The sequence below is a fragment of the Saccoglossus kowalevskii genome, chromosome 18 (assembly GCF_978046115.1).
Source record: "Saccoglossus kowalevskii chromosome 18, keSacKowa6.1, whole genome shotgun sequence".
NCBI lineage: Eukaryota > Metazoa > Hemichordata > Enteropneusta > Harrimaniidae > Saccoglossus > Saccoglossus kowalevskii.
The window spans coordinates 31,630,425-31,648,639 of NC_140658.1; the positions used below are offsets into that span (position 1 = coordinate 31,630,425).

The window sequence follows — 18,215 nt, forward strand, 5'->3', positions numbered from 1 at the left end:
CTAATGATGAACCCATTGCTTTGTTCCACTACTCCATAGCTGCCTTCATGCAGAACACCCTAATGATGAACCCATTGCTTTATTCAACTACTCCATAGCTGCCTTCATGCAGAACACCCTAATGATGAACCCATTGCTTTGTTCCACTATTCCATAGCTGCCTTCATGCAGAACACCCTAATGATGAACCCATTGCTTTGTTCCACGGCTCCATAGCTGCCTTTATGCAGAACGCCCTAATGATAAACCCATTGCTTTGTTCTACTACTCCATAGCTGCCTTTATGCAGAACACCCTAATGATGAACCCATTGCTTTGTTCCACTACTCCATAGCTGCCTTCATGCAGAACACCCTAATGATGAACCCATTGCTTTATTCAACTACTCCATAGCTGCCTTCATGCAGAACACCCTAATGATGAACCCATTGCTTTGTTCCACTATTCCATAGCTGCCTTCATGCAGAACACCCTAATGATGAACCCATTGCTTTGTTCCACGGCTCCATAGCTGCCTTTATGCAGAACACCGTAATGATGAACCCATTGCTTTGTTCCACAACTCCATAGCTGTCTTTATGCAGAACACCCTAATGATGAACCCATTGCTTTGTTTCACTACTCCATAGCTGCCTTTATGCAGAACACCCTAATGATGAACCCATTGCTTTGTTTTACTACTCCATAGCTGCCTTTATGCAGAACACCCTAATGATATGAACCCATTGCTTTGTTCCACTACTCCATAGCTGCCTTTATGCAGAACGCCCTAATGATGAACCCATTGCTTTGTTCCACAACTCCATAGCTGCCTTTATGCAGAACACCCCAATGATGAACCCATTGCTTTGTTCTACTACTCCATAGCTGCCTTTATGCAGAACGCCCTAATGATGAACCCATTGCTTTGTTCTACTACTCCATAGCTGCCTTTATGCAGAACGCCCTAATGATGAACCCATTGCTTTGTTCCACTACTCCATAGCTTCCTTTATGCAGAACACCCTAATGATGAACCCATTCCTTTGTTCTACTACTCCATAGCTGCCTTTATGCAGAACACCCCAATGATGAACCCATTGCTTTGTTCTACTACTCCATAGCTGCCTTTATGCAGAACGCCCTAATGATAAACCCATTGCTTTGTTCCACTACTCCATAGCTGCCTTTATGCAGAACGCCCTAATGATGAACCCATTGCATTGTTCCTCTACTCCATAGCTGCCTTTATGCAGAACGCCCCAATGATGAACCCATTGCTTTGTTCTACTACTCCATAGCTGCCTTTATGCAGAACACCCTAATGATGAACCCATTGCTTTGTTCCACTACTCCATAGCTGCCTTTATGCAGAACACCCTAATGATGAACCCATTACTTTGTTTCACTACTCCATAGCTGCCTTTATGCAGAACACCCCAATGATGAACCCATTACTTTGTTTCACTACTCCATAGCTGCCTTTGTACAGAACACCCTAATGATGAACCCATTGCTTTGTTTCACTACTCCATAGCTGCCTTTGTACAGAACACCCTAATGATGAACCCATTGCTTTGTTTCACTACTCCATAGCTGCCTTTGTACAGAACACCCTAATGATGAACCCATTGCTTTGACAAATCTCGGTCAGAATCCTGAAGAACCTCTCCTTAAAATAATAGCCAGGACTTGACTGCAACTTTTCAAAAACTCGTTTCTGTAAGCCAAAGGTTTTCAGACTGTAAATTTCTTGTCAGTATATATATATTCACCATTCTGTCTACGAAATGAACCACTGTTTCAACACAGTCTGGTTTGACCATCCAGTATCTGGTATGCAGCCAATCCTCTGTTGTTGGTTGTATCGTCCAAACAATGCCACTAACTCATAACCGATGTGACTGTTAGGTGTCAATATACATCTAGAGCTTTACTTCACTTCACTTTAGTCCTAATCTCAATGCTTAAATCACTGGACGTATAAATGTAAATCACCCTAAAACATGGAAAGTTTAGGGTTTTTACATTTAAGCTGGCATACACTTGCACATGTATGGGTTTTTTTCTCTGACTTAGACTAGAGTCAAAGACAAAGAGCGTGTTATTTCAAATAATTCCATTGCTAACATTTGTGGCCCAACGTTGTATACTACTTACACTGCATGCCATCTCATCGTGTGACTGGACTGTGTCAAAAGGCGAGAGCTAACTTCCAGATATATGTTTGCAAAGTGCATTGGAAGCAGGAGATCCCACAACCATAGACTTTGGCTGGTACAAAGATGAAGATAGAAACATCTTGATTACAATGTTACACCACAAGAGAACACGTATTTGACAATTATTTTTATTTTCACAGTATAATCACATTACAAATTTACTGCAGGCTAATCAGACGTCTACTCTAATTTTAAACCATTTAATTTCTTGATTGGGCCTGCTCATTACAATTTTAGGGGAACCCTGTAATAGTAGTGAATACATAGCACATGGAGACAGTGGAAACAGTTCATGTAAAATTCAATTGAATAAAAAAATTAAATTTATCTGAGAATGACGAAGGTATAAAAAATGGTTGCATTGAAAGCATTCTTGAAATTTGTTCTGTTTGGTGTCAGAACTACCAGTGTTGTTATTGACAACTACCAGTGTCGTTGTTGTTGACACCGCCAGTGTTGTTATTGACACTACCTGTTCGTAGATTATTGTAACCAAACCCATTGGTAAATAATAAATTCTTAGAAAACATTGTGAAATATATTTTCAATAATTTAGTATATTGAATAACTCAAGATATAGCTAATTTAGCTACTTTGTACATTAGATACCTTGATATATAGCTAATTTAGCTACTTTAAACAATAGATAACTTGAGATATAGCTAAATTAGCTACTTTGTACATTAGATAACTTGATATATAGCTAATTTAGCTACTTTGTACATTAGGTAACTTGAGATATAGCTAAATTAGCTATATGTAGATTGTATATGATGAGATACTTGGTACTCAAGCTAACCAAATCTTAACCTATTTATAAATTGAGCCACATTCACCAAAATAGAATGCAACTATTTCAACATTTAAAGTTACATCAGAAAATAAAATTAAATATTACATTTCAATGAATACAAAAACAATAAAAGAGACAACAATGGGGCACTTTCATTGCAGTCACACCATCCTACAGTATTCACAAAAGACAATCTATAAATTTAACTGTCTGATTTTTTTTAATTCAGTATTTTTCAACGTTGGATAAAAATATGAACAAGTCATATACACATATGGGACCTGTTTCTAATTAAATGAATTTCAACATTTTAATATCTTTCAAATACTTTAGACTCTCGCATTTCAAAACGCAAAAAAGGTAAACTGACAATTCTTGGAACATGAGATCATGAAAATATCTTTGAAACATGTTAGAAAAGATATGTTACAGAGTCTACACATTTGTTCCATCCACTGCGAGTTAAAAATCAGACATTGCTTTCAAAGCATATTCATGAGTTTCAAATCTCTATCTCTATGAACGAACATACAGAATCCTTCCCATGATGCATTAGTGTTTTCCACAACTTTGTGGCACTCTTTACAAACATGTGGCACATTACGCATGATATTTTTGTTAATTTTCCTCGTGATTATGTTCCTCTATGCATTGTTTTTACAGAAAGATAAAAATCAACTACATAGCCTATGAGCATGTTTGTGAAATACAAACACCCTTATGGCTAGTTACTGTGAAATTGATAACAAGACAAGATGTTGTCATCCTTTGCTATATAAAAAACTTAATGCGCCTAAAGAAATGGATGGCATAACATGACATGGTCATTGCGTCAGCCATTTTTATTCAAATCAGTTTTCGGCGACACCAACTACAATGCCATGCTGCCCAACAACAAAACGGTAAGCAAATAATATATGGTTGCAAATGGTACATTTCACACGTCCTTATCAAAAACTTCAATAACTTTCAAGTATCACTATCTCAAAGTACACGTAATACTGATAGCAAAAAATTTATGAGAAAAATAATTTACAAAAAATTTGACATGATTTGATTCATATTAAAAATGATTGTTCAGATGAAGCAAGCAATATGGTCAGAGTCTTTGTTCCACAGTGATTATTATGATAATTACTGGTGGGTCACGGCAATGAATGTTGTTGGTGTCACGTGTGGAAATGATTTGAACAGGTCTGACACGATGACTTACGAACACACAAAGATGTTTTCCATTTCAGTGTTATGCAATGTCCATTTCAATGTTCGAAGCACTTTGTGGTGTTCTGCAAGAAATGAAGAACGAGATGACGATCATGATAACTCAAGTCAGCTGATGATAGCTTTGATGTGATGAATGTGTTCCGGCCGGCCATACATTCTGAACTGATGGTTTCAGTGTAATGTAAGTGTCCAGTTCAAAATATGTTCTGACACAATCCAATGATATACATGTGGGACAACCATATTTTTTTATGAATTTTAATACAATATATTTATTACAATTTATGCAACCAATATTGTTAAGATTATAAAATAGAAAACTTGGGTTCATCTGATAAATTATCAAGCTTAGAATATACATTCTTTTTAAAGATTAAGATAGTTTCTACTAAACCAAGGAAGGATAACTATTAAACACAATAATGCTCTATTGACTGGTGGTAGGTAGCTGGTAACAACTATCTAGTGTGGCCAAAGAATTAGGCATATGTTACTTTTATTTTTGACAATACAAGTAATGTTTTTGTTTGTATAGCTATTACGGTGGCAATGCATTCTGGGAAAGAAGACCTGCAGCAGCTATTATTAAACTGACATAGAATAAAGCTCTTACAAAATAATGTCTGTGTTGCCAAGCAACAGTGTAATGTCTTTGATGTAGACAGCTTCCCATATTCAGAGAATGTCTTGATTTATAGAATATCATTAGTGCAGAAACAGAAATAAACAATTTGTTTTTATTCATCAAACTCACAAAATGACATGACCACCAAAAAAACATTGTGACAGAAACTTTTTATAACTGCAGTCAGGCCACCATGCCAAACTGTTAAAGCAATCTGTGATCAAAACTAAAAAACTAAAACAGATCGTTTTTTTCTCTCAATACTGATATAAAATCTAGTTCAATATTTAACTATGATGACTATAATGAGGTAGAAGTTAACTTAATACAATCCAACTACCGGTAATATATAATGATATATCCAACTACCGGTACTGTAGAACTGGAAATTATTTATGCAGGTATAGAGTCTAGTGAAATTAACAGAGAAAAACACTAACGCAAAAATAATCAAAGAAAGCTTAGAAAGAACTCCCGTGTACTAAGAGTATTGAAGACACATTAAAAATTAATTCAAAATTACTTGTACATGAGATATTGATGGAAAAGCTGAAAACTAATTATGTAAATCAGGTAACTAATATGAACAGAACAGAACAAAAAAATTATGAATTATTATGCTAATTAGAGAATTAATATTAATCAAAATTAATCAGGCCTGTCTATTGTCCTAGAGCATTTATGTGCCAAATTTTATTCAAATGTGATGATCAGTAATTGAGATATTAGTGTTAATTAATTATGTTAATTAGGTGATTAATAAGCATAAATATTTACCAAAAACTAATTGGGTTTTTGCATAGTTCTCTTTAAAAGTTTCATTAAAATCCAATTTGTGGTTCTTTATATATCAGTGGGACATTATGGTAATTAATATCCAATTAAAACTAATCAGGTGTCTGCATAATCCTGGAAGATCTATGTAGCAAGTCTCATTGAAATATGATGATTACTACTTGATATATCAAAAGCTGAAAATTAATTATGCAAATTATGTAATTAATATGTACTCATATTACTCTAAAAACTGTCAGGTCTGTGCAGTGTCCTATGACATCTATATACCAAGTGTCATTGAAATGTGATGATTACTACTTGAAATATCAAAAGCTGAAAATTAATTATGCAATTTAGCTAATTAATATATACTGATATTACCCTAAAAACTATCAGGTCTGTGCAGTGTCCTATGACATCTATGTACCAAATTTCATTGAAATGTGATGATTACACTACTTGAAATATCAAAAGCTGAAAATAAATTAATCATGCAAATTAGGTAATTAATATGTACTCATATTACCCTAAAAACTATCAGGTCTGTGCAGTGTCCTATGACATCTATGTTCCAAGTTTTATTGAAATGTGATGATTAGTACTTGAGATATCAGTGGAAAAGCTGAAAATTGATTAATCATTATGCAAATTAGGTAATTAATATTGCACAGATTTTTACCCAAAACTAATCAAATCTGCGCATTAGTTTGGAGCATCTGTGTGCCAAGTTTCATCAAAATCTAATGAGTGGTTCTTTAGATATCGGTGGGACAGTCATGGAACAGCTAAAAATCAGCTAATTATCATGCAAATTAGGTAATTAATATGCATGGTTTTTACCAAAACCTAATCAAATCTGTGCATTGGCCCAGAGCATCTATGCACAAAGTTTCATCAAAAACTGATGTATGGTTCTTGAGATATCAGTGGAACAGACGGACATGTGCAAATATTTTGTTTGCCTGGTATATTTTTTGTTTTGATGCGCTGTATCAGGCCATTGTTGTGAAACAGAAATGTCATTGTTGTGAAACCAAAACGCCGTTGTCATTTATCAAAATATAACGCTGTTACACAAGGTGCTAAAAATCATTACATTTGAATAAAAAAAAAAAAAACTGAATGTCCATCAGGATTTTACATGTCATTTGTAATATTTTGCTGGACAAGTATGTATTATACAAAGTTTTTCATCCTGACTAACAAAAAATGTGTTAATTGTTTACAAAAACATCTATTTTTGATTCCAGTATTTATGAAACATGGACATGCAAATGACTTGCCACTATATTCTATTCCGTGAAAATAACTACATGTTAAAAATTCCAGTTCTACAGTATATTAATAAACTAAGATGGGATTCATATTCCAGTAATAAAGTCCCTCCCATGTTTAATGCTGTGATGATATTGACATGAATATTATCAACCAATATGAAGGGAGGATTTCAAATTTTTCACATACAGTTTATTTTAGTCACTATGGCGATTAATAGAGCACTACTGCAAGTAAACTCCACTGCAAATGTCGTGATTAAAGGTAAAAAAATCACAGGTGCTGAATAACAATTACTGTAAAAACATTTATTTACACCATGTTGATGCTTTGAGCATATTCAGTGTGTTTTAATTTCATGAATTTAACAAGAAAACAATGAGTTTTATTGGTAATTTACATGTTTCCATAAATTTATTTTGGCAGATTTTACTTATCAGCGAAAATAGCAAAATTAAAACCTAGTGAATAATTAATGCATTTACGGTAACTGGGTTTCCATTAACATAGATATATCAATGATCTAATAGCACATTGTATGTCTTTACCATTCATTAAAATGTTAAACTACTTTAGCAAACAGGAAGCATTACAAGAAATTTTGCTCATGGTGTAATATTCATGACTGTACAAGGATTAAGTAGCAGAGAAAATTTCACTTTTAGTTTCTTTCTCTGGAATGCCATATTAATATTGCACTTTAAGTATAAAATTTGATAACCTATAAAATAATCAAGCTATGAACAACTGAATTAATATCTCATTTTGTTGACAAAAACTGCCTATCAAAGTATTTAATTATTTTGTAAAACTTGAAAACAGAATTGATTGAATGTGATAGAGGTATAAATACTGGTAAGATTGTTGTAAACATAGCGTACTGCTTTGTCATAATTCACTGTTTCTGCATTTTACCGTTATAATCATTGGGTAATTAAGTTATTAGTGGATTCACAATACTCAAAGCTAAAGATAAAAATTCTTTAATTTCAAAATCATCACGAAACAAAATAATTTTTTAGGCTGATCACATGGAGAAAAGTGAAGACACTGATACATCGTTTACTGACACCCTTATATTCAACAGAACATAATTGGAGATAAGAATCAATACAACAACAAAAATATTCATTATACTATAGTTAACTGGTTGCACTCAATGTGGTAGACATACATGGCAACGGATGCCCAACACATAGCAACGGATGCCCAACGCATAGCAACGGATGCCCAACGCATAGCAACGGATGCCTAATGCATAGCAACCGTCATCCTGATAGCCTATCACCAATTGACAAAACAATAACGAATACTTTCTATTTCTATTAAATTTTTTTTTATAATGACTGAAGATTTATGTATTTATTTTGCCAGTATTTAACAAATTTTATTATTTAAAACTTAATATAGAAACTGGGACCTAAAATAAAAATATGTTTTGGCCAACAACATTTTACAAAAAACTGAAGCATGGTAAAAATCATCCCACCATGCAAACTATTGACCTGATTGGACACCAGAAATCTAACAAAGTATTCTCGTGTCCAAACACAAGTGAAAGGTAGAGGGCGCTCCACATTTAACTGTTTTCTATTTTCCACTTATTTTGTTAATTTTAGACTAAATGGACATAATATACAATCTGAAAAAAAAATGCAAGTTTACTTATGGAGGATGACATAAGTTGACCTTGGCCATCAAAAACAAGTCAGATTATGTAGTCAGATAAATAGTCGGATTACTTAGATTACTTAGTCAGATTACGTAGTTAGATTACGCAGTTAGATTACGCAGTTAGATTACGCAGTTAGATTACGCAGTCAGAATACGTAGTCAGATTACGAAGTCAGATTACGTAGTCAAATTCTGAAATCAGATTACGTAGTCAGATTACGTAGTCAGATTACGTAGTCAGATTACGTAGTCAGATTATGTAGTCAGATTAATGTATGTATTGTTGGGAAACAGAGGATTAATAATTCCACTGTGAAACTTAGTATAGGATTGTGGAGAGCCCCATGTTGGCAGCAGTAAAGAACAGCGCCCTCAGTAGGATAGAGCACCCTCAGTAGATTAGCACGTCCTCAGGAAGGTAGAGCACCCACAATGCAACTGTCAGAGTCTCCCACTGATTGAAGATGTTAAAAATCCATAGTGCAAGAAAGTTGTATTTCTTAAGTAGTGTTACTATAGCGATATTATGCCAATGAGGGCATCTTACATTTCCTTCTTTTTTGGTGGCCTCTTTGTGATTGTAAAACAGTTGATGTTGAAATGATCGCACATTTGCCGCACCTGTGGAGAAAACAAACAACAAACAATAAGATTTAGCTCTGTCAAGACACAAGGAAAGAGATGAACACAAAAAACATCAGTGAAACCTGTGATTCTGCACATTCTGTAAACCGATTTTATTTAATGACAAATATTCATGACTTTTGCAGAAAATTCCAAAATTTTATAGCAGTGAATATTTCACTGAGGTTTAACTAGGTCAGTGTCACTCAATGATAACCAATTAATCAAAGAAAGCTTAGAAAGAACTCCCGTGTGCTGAGAGTATTGAAGACACATTAAAAATTAATTCAAAATTACCTGTACATGAGATATTGATGGAAAAGCTGAAAACTAATTATGTACATCAGGTAACTAATATGAACAGAACAGAACAACAAAATTATGAATTATTATGCTAATTAGAGAATTAATATGAACAAATTTTAACCCAAATTTAATCGGGCCTGTCTATTGTCCTAGAGCATTTATGTTCCAAATTTTATTCAAATGTGATGATCAGTAATTGAGATATCAGTGTTAATTATGTTAATTAGGTGATTAATAAGCATAAGTATTTACCAAAAACTAATTGGGTCTCTGCATAGTTCTCTTTAAAAGTTTCATTAAAATCCAATTTGTGGTTGTTTATATATCAGTGGAAAATTATGCAAATTAGGTAATTAATATCCAATTAAAACTAATCAGGTCTCTGCATAGTCCTAGAAGATCTATGTAGCAAGTCTCATTGAAATATGATGATCAGTACTTGACATATCAGGCAAAAAGCTGGAAATTAACTAATTATGCTAATAAGGTAATTAATATGCACACATATTTACCCCAAAACAAATCAGACAATTAGTACTTGAGATATCAGTGGAAAAGCCGAAAATCGATTAATAATTATGCAAATTAGGTAATTAATATTGCACAGATTTTTACCCAAAACTAATCAAATCTGCGCATTATAGTTCAGAGCATCTATGTGTCGAAATCCAATGAGTGGTTCTTCAGAAATCAGTGGAACAATCATGGAACAGCTAAAAATCAGCTAATTATCATGCAAATTAGGTTATTAATATGCATGGATTTTTACCAAAACCTAATCAAAGCAGACAGACAGACAGACAGACAGACAGACAGACAGACAGACAGACAGACACACTAACTGCAAAGACTCCCTTTTTGTGCTTCGCACACGTGAGTCAAAAACCATGACAACTGGTGGTTACCATAGAATTATTGTAGTAGTATAACTGATTAGCACTGCAAAGAAAATATAATAATCTTACCACACAAACACCATAATGCAGATGTGCAATGGTGAGAAATATCGCTAATGCCCATGTCAGGTATAACTCGTATATACCGATCGGCACTGCCAGACTTATTGCGGGTACCAGCATAAATGGAATTAATAAACCATTGAATAATTCTGCCCTTGTACTTGACATCTGTGAGACTATCAGTCGACACTGTAAATATTACAAAAGTCTTTCCATTATATATTCTTTAATCAAAAAAAGGAGAGAATAAAAGACATGCAACTGCGAGTTTGTCTTCATGAAAAATGTTTTGGGATTCAAATATTGTTTTGAATATTCTATGTGTGAGATTATGCGTGAATATTCAAAGACAAGTTATATTATAGATGTACAAAACCCTAGAAAATATTACAGTGAAAACCACCAAGAATGCTCTGAATATTGTAAAATCAGAACTGATTTCCAACTTTTCTGCAAAGTATTGCTAATTACCGACAGATAATGTCTATATTTCTGACATATTTATATATAGAAGTAATATAAATACATGAAAACTGTTGTCTGCAGGTACATTGTACTATTTGAAGCAATGTGGGCAATCAGTTGTTCTGATATTACAACATACAGAGCAATCTCAATAAAAAAATCTCACAGATTTTTACTGTACCAGGTTATTACATTTTATTGGAAGTTTCGAATGAATATGGTACATTGTGTTTTGATAAATTAGTTACAAAATAGTTACAAGAAATGTTACGCATTGTCTTTGATATGCCTGTAATCTCTAGTGTGTATTAAATGCTGTTGAATGTAGTATTAATATAGATAAATACTAATTCTGAGTTCTCAGCATGAAGACGCTGACTGATGGAGTGAGATAAATACTAATTCTGAGTTCTCAGCATGAAGACGCTGACTGATGGAGTGAGATAAATACTAATTCTGAGTTCTCAGCATGAAGACGCTGACTGATGGAGTGAGATAAATACTAATTCTGAGTTCTCAGCATGAAGACGCTGACTGATGGAGTGACATTCCCAAGTCTTACTAAACACAATGATAAAAGAAATCTTGTCTAACTCATTCTCAATCTAACAAATTTTGTTTGTTTTGATAAACAGAATTTTGGCTAACATTTTATCAACCAGGCCGAGTAAAACAAAAGGTTCCACCAAGCTTAGTTTCTGATGAGCAAATCTTGGCCACTTTAGGTGTTGATGACACTATTGAAAGTGTTCACAACAATTTAGGTGTTTATGATATTATTGTAGGTGTTTATGACATTGTAGTATTGTAGTGTTTATGAGATTATTGTCGGTGTTTACGACTTTAATTGTAGGTGTTTATGATGCTATTGTCGGTGTTTATGATGCTATATGCAAAGCAGCTGACTAGAATGATAACAAAACTCACCGTAATATTTGAAAACATGGTTCCTATTGCCCAGAATACAATTCTTGGTTCTTCTTCCAGGATATCGTACGTTGATCCATGAACCCACATAGTGGCAACCAGGAAGAGGAAAATTGTGGAAAACAATGGACGCATAGCTTCCGTAAATGGATGCATTTTTCCAGATCTGTCTTTGTACGACCTGTGAAGCCAAACATACTATGAAGTATTATATCACACAAATCAAATGTTCATTTCCAGTAGTGATGTTTGAAATATTTTTTATCAGGATTTCAGAAGTTGCAGAATTTTATTGGTTTTACAGGCAACACAATTCACATCCCAACTAGAACATGTATTGATATGCAAGAACAAAAAAAACAAGCAGCTTCTCGGCTGAGATAGCTCCGCTGTTAGTGATGCACATTTCGATTAAAGAACAGAAGATATGATTAGAAAATGAACAATATGCATAGTATCAATGCAATGGGACTTGCTGTTTTCAACAAGAATTCAAAAATATCATTTTTCACCATAAATGATTGTGGTTTTTAACAAGAAAAAAATATCAATTTTTACCAAAAATGACAAAAATATTCACCAAAATTAGAGAATTAAAGATATCATTACAAAATGAACAAATCTGAGAGAGGTCCACATGTAGTACCTATATATGTAATATCAGAGCAATTGGACTTGCGGTTTTTAACAAGAAGTCGAAAATATCACTTTTTATCAAAAATGACAAAAATATTCACCAAAATTAGAGAATTGAAGATATCATCATGAAATGAACAAATCTGAGAGAGGTATACCCAAGGTACATATACACAAAGTATCAAAGCATTCAGGCTTGTAGTTTTCAAGAAGTCGAAAAAGTAAAACATTGACACGGACGACGACGGACAATCACTCATATGATAAGCTCCGCTCGACAAAGTCGACAGCGGAGCTAAAAACTGAAGTGAACATCAAAGTCAATATACATAACATGACAGTTAACGTTTGTTAAATAGTAATAAAAACTAAAATGATTCGGCCAACTTGAATCAGAAAATGAGATAAATGTAATGTAGTAAGAAAGTTTAATCAGTCGATGTATGTTTAAGACATGGCTTCAAGGTAGTATTTGTATTCGGCTATTTTGAAAACGATCTGGAAAAAACATTACATCCAATCATATATACTAGATCTGGGTTTGTAACTGCAGAAATAAATTATTTTGATGTCTTTGTAACATTAACATGGCCACCATTCAGCCATCTTGAATCAGATTGTCAAACAAATTAATGTGCATATGTGCAGTAAGATGTTTATATAGAGTTTGAACGTGATTAGTCATGGCATACACCTCTGGAATTGAGAATTTTATCTGATCCCATAATGTCAAATGTATCTGTCTTAACAGAGGGGGGGGGGGAAGGGGGAATAGCTGGTTTAGGTTTCAGAAACTAAAAACGTCATTTTACGTTTTTACAGGAAATAAAATAAAATAAGTTCCATTTACAGTAAAAAATATTTTTTTACACTTTACAGATAAAGCAAATTCCTATTACATTTTACGTTTTTATAATATTATTGATAATTTGAGTTTAAGAAATTACAACATTTAATTCGGAAATGCTTTATACGCTTACAAAAATTAATATCTTTGTACAAATTACGGACGAATAAAATAGCTGATTACATTTTACACCTTGTCTATGTCTACGAATTTACATTTTTTATTTATTTAAAGTGCCTGTGAAATGGCTGCTATTTTCACGCCTAAAATTATCAATTAATACATAAATATTATTAATTTTTATGTTTCTAAGCAAAAATTATTTTTTTAAGTGAAAAAATGCGTTTTGAACTCAGTCTACAGCAACTTTATTTTTTGTATTTTAAAACGAGGCTCCTCATTAGCTTCTCATTTGCATACAGAAATTCCCCTTGTGACGTCAGAAGGGGAAGTTGCTGGGCAGCTCGCATTGCCGATACGTGTAAATAAAGCAAATTTCTTGTGCAGTTTTCTCGTCTTTGACTAAATTGTCACTTATGTACTTGTTCGTCGAGGAAGAACGGGCCATATTGAACACTTGGATATCAAATTTGTTGCATGGGGTTGAGTTAGATGCGAGATATGTCCGTTCTGGTGTAGCTGGTCACAGTAATGTCACAGTCTTCGGCGCACGTTTGTAAACTATCGCTGAACCTCGGCATTGGACAACTTTCGAGTCGGTAAGAAGTTTTAGTTTTTTTTTGTTCTAGTTGAGCTTACTACTCTTTATAAAATATCTTATCGATAATTTCAAAGAGGTATGTGTGAACTCTTTATTATGCTCGATAAACTTAGATCGTGAATTTCCTCAGAAATATTGCCTGCTTCGTTCAAACGTGCATTGGCATCCATATTGGATTTTCGTTCATGGTCGAAGGCGCGAGTGTCTCGTGTGGCCTGAATATCATCGGCGTTTTACTTTATCACGTTTGATTTTTTTTTTTTTGCACAAATGAAACTCTTATTTTTTTTCCACCATCAACCATTTCTGATAAGGTTGTTGGGATCGGTCGACGTCTCTGTGGGCTGCTCTACACACGTAAAATGCCCAATGTTTTGACCTGGCTTCCCTTCACACGAAGCGCGGGTGTGCATTACATCGGCAAGTTTCAAAATTTTAAACGTAAATTTGAAAAATGTTTGGTGAAATAAAATTGACATATTATAAAAAGAAAATGAAGAAAAAAAAATTAATTATTTTTCGAATAATAGTTTGAGAGGATTGGGTGGCAATTGCTTATACTTATGTACTAATTGTACATGTGTTTAATATTTTTTTTCATCCATAATTCAAACAAAATATATAACATATATAACATAATAATAGTTGCCTTTATTATAGTAAAAAAAGATGCATCATAAAACGAATGAATTACGTATAAACAAATACCAAATAAAGATTGTGACCTTATTTAATTTCTAAACCTCCACAGGTTAACGAGGGGATACTTGAAGTTCCTTGAAAAAGACTACAGTACTACCAGAGTGAGCAGTAACAGATTTATCAATATTTATGTCAGAATTATTTAGGACTTAAATTACCAAATCTTGGATTTTCATAGATTCCAAAATCTGAAGATGTGTTTCCTTTTTTTCATTGTCACACAGTTTCACTCAATTAAAACCATATACTATAGTAACAGTAATCCATGTACAAATTATATTTTATTCACATTATTTTCCTCATATACATGTACAGACAATCCAATGTTTACATTGTCATATTTCTTTGTTCATCACAAGTCTAAATAAAATTTGTGAACTGTGTAACGTAGCCGTGTTTTTTATTAGCATAATTGTTGCAGCATCTGGAAATGTATTTACACTGTTAGGTGAATCTTGTAGTGTGGCGATGGACTGCCGAGGCTTTGTCAGGGTGGGCATACTGGCTGTTGAGTGGCAGGGGTGCATCATCAAGTGTATGTAATACACAATCTCCTCCAACATACAAGTCTAGTGTGTTGAAGAGCTCTTCTACGTAATCTGTAAATTATAATGAGAGCATTTTGATTCAACAATAGGAGATAGAAAACCATAAAGAATCATATCATACATGCTCTATTGAAGTACATTTCCAGTAGAAGCATGTATAAACAGAAAATTGCATTACAATGTAGTTGTATACTGAAACATTAAAATATTACTCATTTCGAGAATAAGCACATGCACTACTAACAGAACAAATACGGTACTATGATTATTGCACCTTACATTTTCTGTATTTACTTTCCTTACAATGTAGTCTCCACACTTGTATTTGGGGTATTTGATGCTGAACATTTTTTCACCAGTCTTTGTGACAGCCTGTCGTTTGTCACTATTTTCATTGTAGTGTAATGCTGCCAACAACAACCTGTTTTTTTTGCAAATAATACATATACGGTAGTCGATCAATTAAAGGTGTATCCTGGGAAATTAGTCTTTACCAGTTTTTCAACAAGTACTATTATTTTGTAAATAATAAGTTACATACCTAGAGTTCATTCCATGATAAGAATAAGCTATCATCTTGGGGGCAAACTAATTAATTAAACTGTGAAACCCTTCCAGGTTGTATGTCTGGTACCTTGTTGATGATTTCCCCACATCTTTACATAATGATGCATTGGTTATTATTGCCTCTAACTTCACACTGGCCTTTGTATCTTAGGGAGGTAAAATAATATTGAAACAAAGAATAAACAAAATGTTTGGTATGTTGTTCTGGTATTGCTTTGTCTTTATATGCATTATGCAGGGAATGGGAACTTACTTGGTTTTAACCACTCCCTTCTGCCGGTTCCTTCTAGTGATCCATGTGTGCAATTTGGAAAAAGGGTTCCATGACCAGTGTGTACATCCTGAATGTGGTTCACCACTGATTTCCACTTCTCTACTATTAGTGCTTCTTTGCCACTGGGAGTAGATGCTGCACTCCAGTAAAGATGGTTGACAATGCTACTCAGTGTTCGAAATTAACGCCGGTCCGTCGGCCTCACGCCGACAGTGGGTGTAAAGGGCCTAGAGCTGTGAAAAACCATCAATCCTTGTGACCGACCATAAATTTATATTTAAAAAAAAACAACGTTCCATTATTTAGGATGATTGTAAGACCAAATATATAATAAATATCGATAGTAACTCCAGAATTGTTTCAAAATTGCGTTTTCTTGCACGTTTGATCAACAAATGGCATCACTCATCGACCTGGGCATACGAGTCATAATTCAAGCTTGCCGAATGATCGCGAAATGCGCCGAACGTGGGACTGTAACAAACGATCTGATTGGTTGTAGGCCGATCAAGCCTCTGATTCAAACCAATAGAAATCACGCTTACATTTTATGTTCCGCCATCTTTGATTTGCATCAAACACGCTGAAAACTACGAACGGTCTCGGCGTAAACCACGCACATTCCAAATTAGCTGGCAGGCGGAGTTCAAAAACTGGTTACTTATTGATAACATCAACAATGTGATGTATTGCCGGCCTTGTCGAGGATCGTGCAGCAGAATTGATCCTTGTAGAAGCTGAGGCTGACGCTAATGATTGTGAACACGATGCAAAATGCATGTCAGATTCAGAGTCGGCCAGTGATCATGATAGTGTTTTTTCTGAAGATTTTGATGAGTTTAGTGACAATGAAAAAAATGATGACCTCTTTGAGGCAGCAGATAATACATCTGATTAATTAGTAAATAAAGGTTTTGCAATTGCAAGCTTGTATTATCCGTTTAGTCTTTGTTTGTTAAATATCAGGGCCTACAGTTAGCTCGAAGGACCTACAGTTTCAATTTGACATAGGTCCTTCGGGCCTTTTATGATTTTCAGTTAATTTCGAACACTGATGCTACTCCTCCAAAGCCCTACACTATTGCAATCTTTCACCTTTTTCTTGATTGCTGGAATATACACACAGTGACACAATTAATATAGCTTATGAAATTACTTTATTTGTCCCTTTAAAATCACCTGCTTATGCAGAAGTTTCCTTGCATATTTTTCTGTACCCCCAGGTTTACCAAGTCATACAAATGTACATGCATATCAAATTCAAATTATTCATGATAAAGTATGTTTTACCTTTAGCAATATGCCATACATCATAATGATGGGTGACATCTGGAAGCTCCTCTCTAATGTATTTAGCAATTCGTCGATGACGATCAGTGATAATCTGCCCAATCTCTGCATTATCTTGGATAAACTGAATGCCTCTCTTCAGCCCTTCAATTTCCATGTGATAGCTACTATCTACCTCATTTGACTAACAAAACAAAAACAAAAAATAAATAATGCTTATAGTTCAACAGTTCACTCCAGTGTTCACAAACTGTTGATTAGTGCAACAATATTATTTATAATATAATAATACGAGTTTACAAACCTGTACCAATTGGACATCAATAATTTTATTCATTTGTAACTCAATAAAGGTGTAGAATCCATACTTTGCACAGTGGCCAGGGCTATCAGCTCTGCCATCTCCTCCAATGATTAATGGTGAGAAATCATCAAGTTGCTTCATTAGCTTAGTTTGGTTTGATTTCCACACCGACAACACCGTTGGGTGCAGATACTTCCTTTGATGGTGATAAAATGTTCGCTTTGAAATTGATAGACAGTTCAGAAAATTTAAAACCTTCAGGATTTTTCCTGCATTCCCACCTGCAAATAAAATGGATGCAGAGAGGAGAAGGTTTCCTGCAGGTGTCTTGTTCATCAAAGGCTGACTGCACCACTCCCTTGTGAAATTGCAGTTGTCGCATTGTTGGATAACAGTGACACAAGAACCACATGTCTGTTTTATCTTGCCCTGAGTTTCTGATTTGCACATGATGCACAGATCAAACAGTTGCAACA

The 18,215-nt window shown here is 34.2% G+C and overlaps 2 protein-coding genes across 2 annotated transcripts in view; both read right to left on the reverse strand.

Moving 5' to 3' along the window:
- Positions 1 to 2,313: 2,313 nt before the first annotated feature.
- LOC102801293 (ethanolaminephosphotransferase 1-like) overlaps positions 2,314 to 18,215 on the reverse strand; it is a 47,003-nt gene continuing 31,101 nt past the window's right edge. The window contains exons 7-10 of the mRNA XM_006819286.3: positions 11,851 to 12,031; positions 10,465 to 10,647; positions 9,117 to 9,190; positions 2,314 to 4,280 (exon numbers count right to left, since the gene is read on the reverse strand). Coding sequence (XP_006819349.1) covers positions 4,238 to 4,280; positions 9,117 to 9,190; positions 10,465 to 10,647; positions 11,851 to 12,031 — 481 coding nt within the window. The 3' untranslated portion in view covers positions 2,314 to 4,237. The remainder of the gene's footprint in view (positions 4,281 to 9,116; positions 9,191 to 10,464; positions 10,648 to 11,850; positions 12,032 to 18,215) is intronic.
- Positions 14,956 to 15,871, reverse strand: LOC144356272 (uncharacterized). The gene is made up of 3 exons (XM_085493196.1): positions 15,846 to 15,871; positions 15,579 to 15,725; positions 14,956 to 15,355 (listed from the first exon to the last, which is right to left on the reverse strand). The coding sequence occupies exons 1-3, from the start codon at positions 15,854 to 15,856 to the stop codon at positions 15,286 to 15,288; spliced, it is 228 nt and encodes a 75-aa protein (XP_085349322.1). The 5' UTR covers positions 15,857 to 15,871; the 3' UTR covers positions 14,956 to 15,285.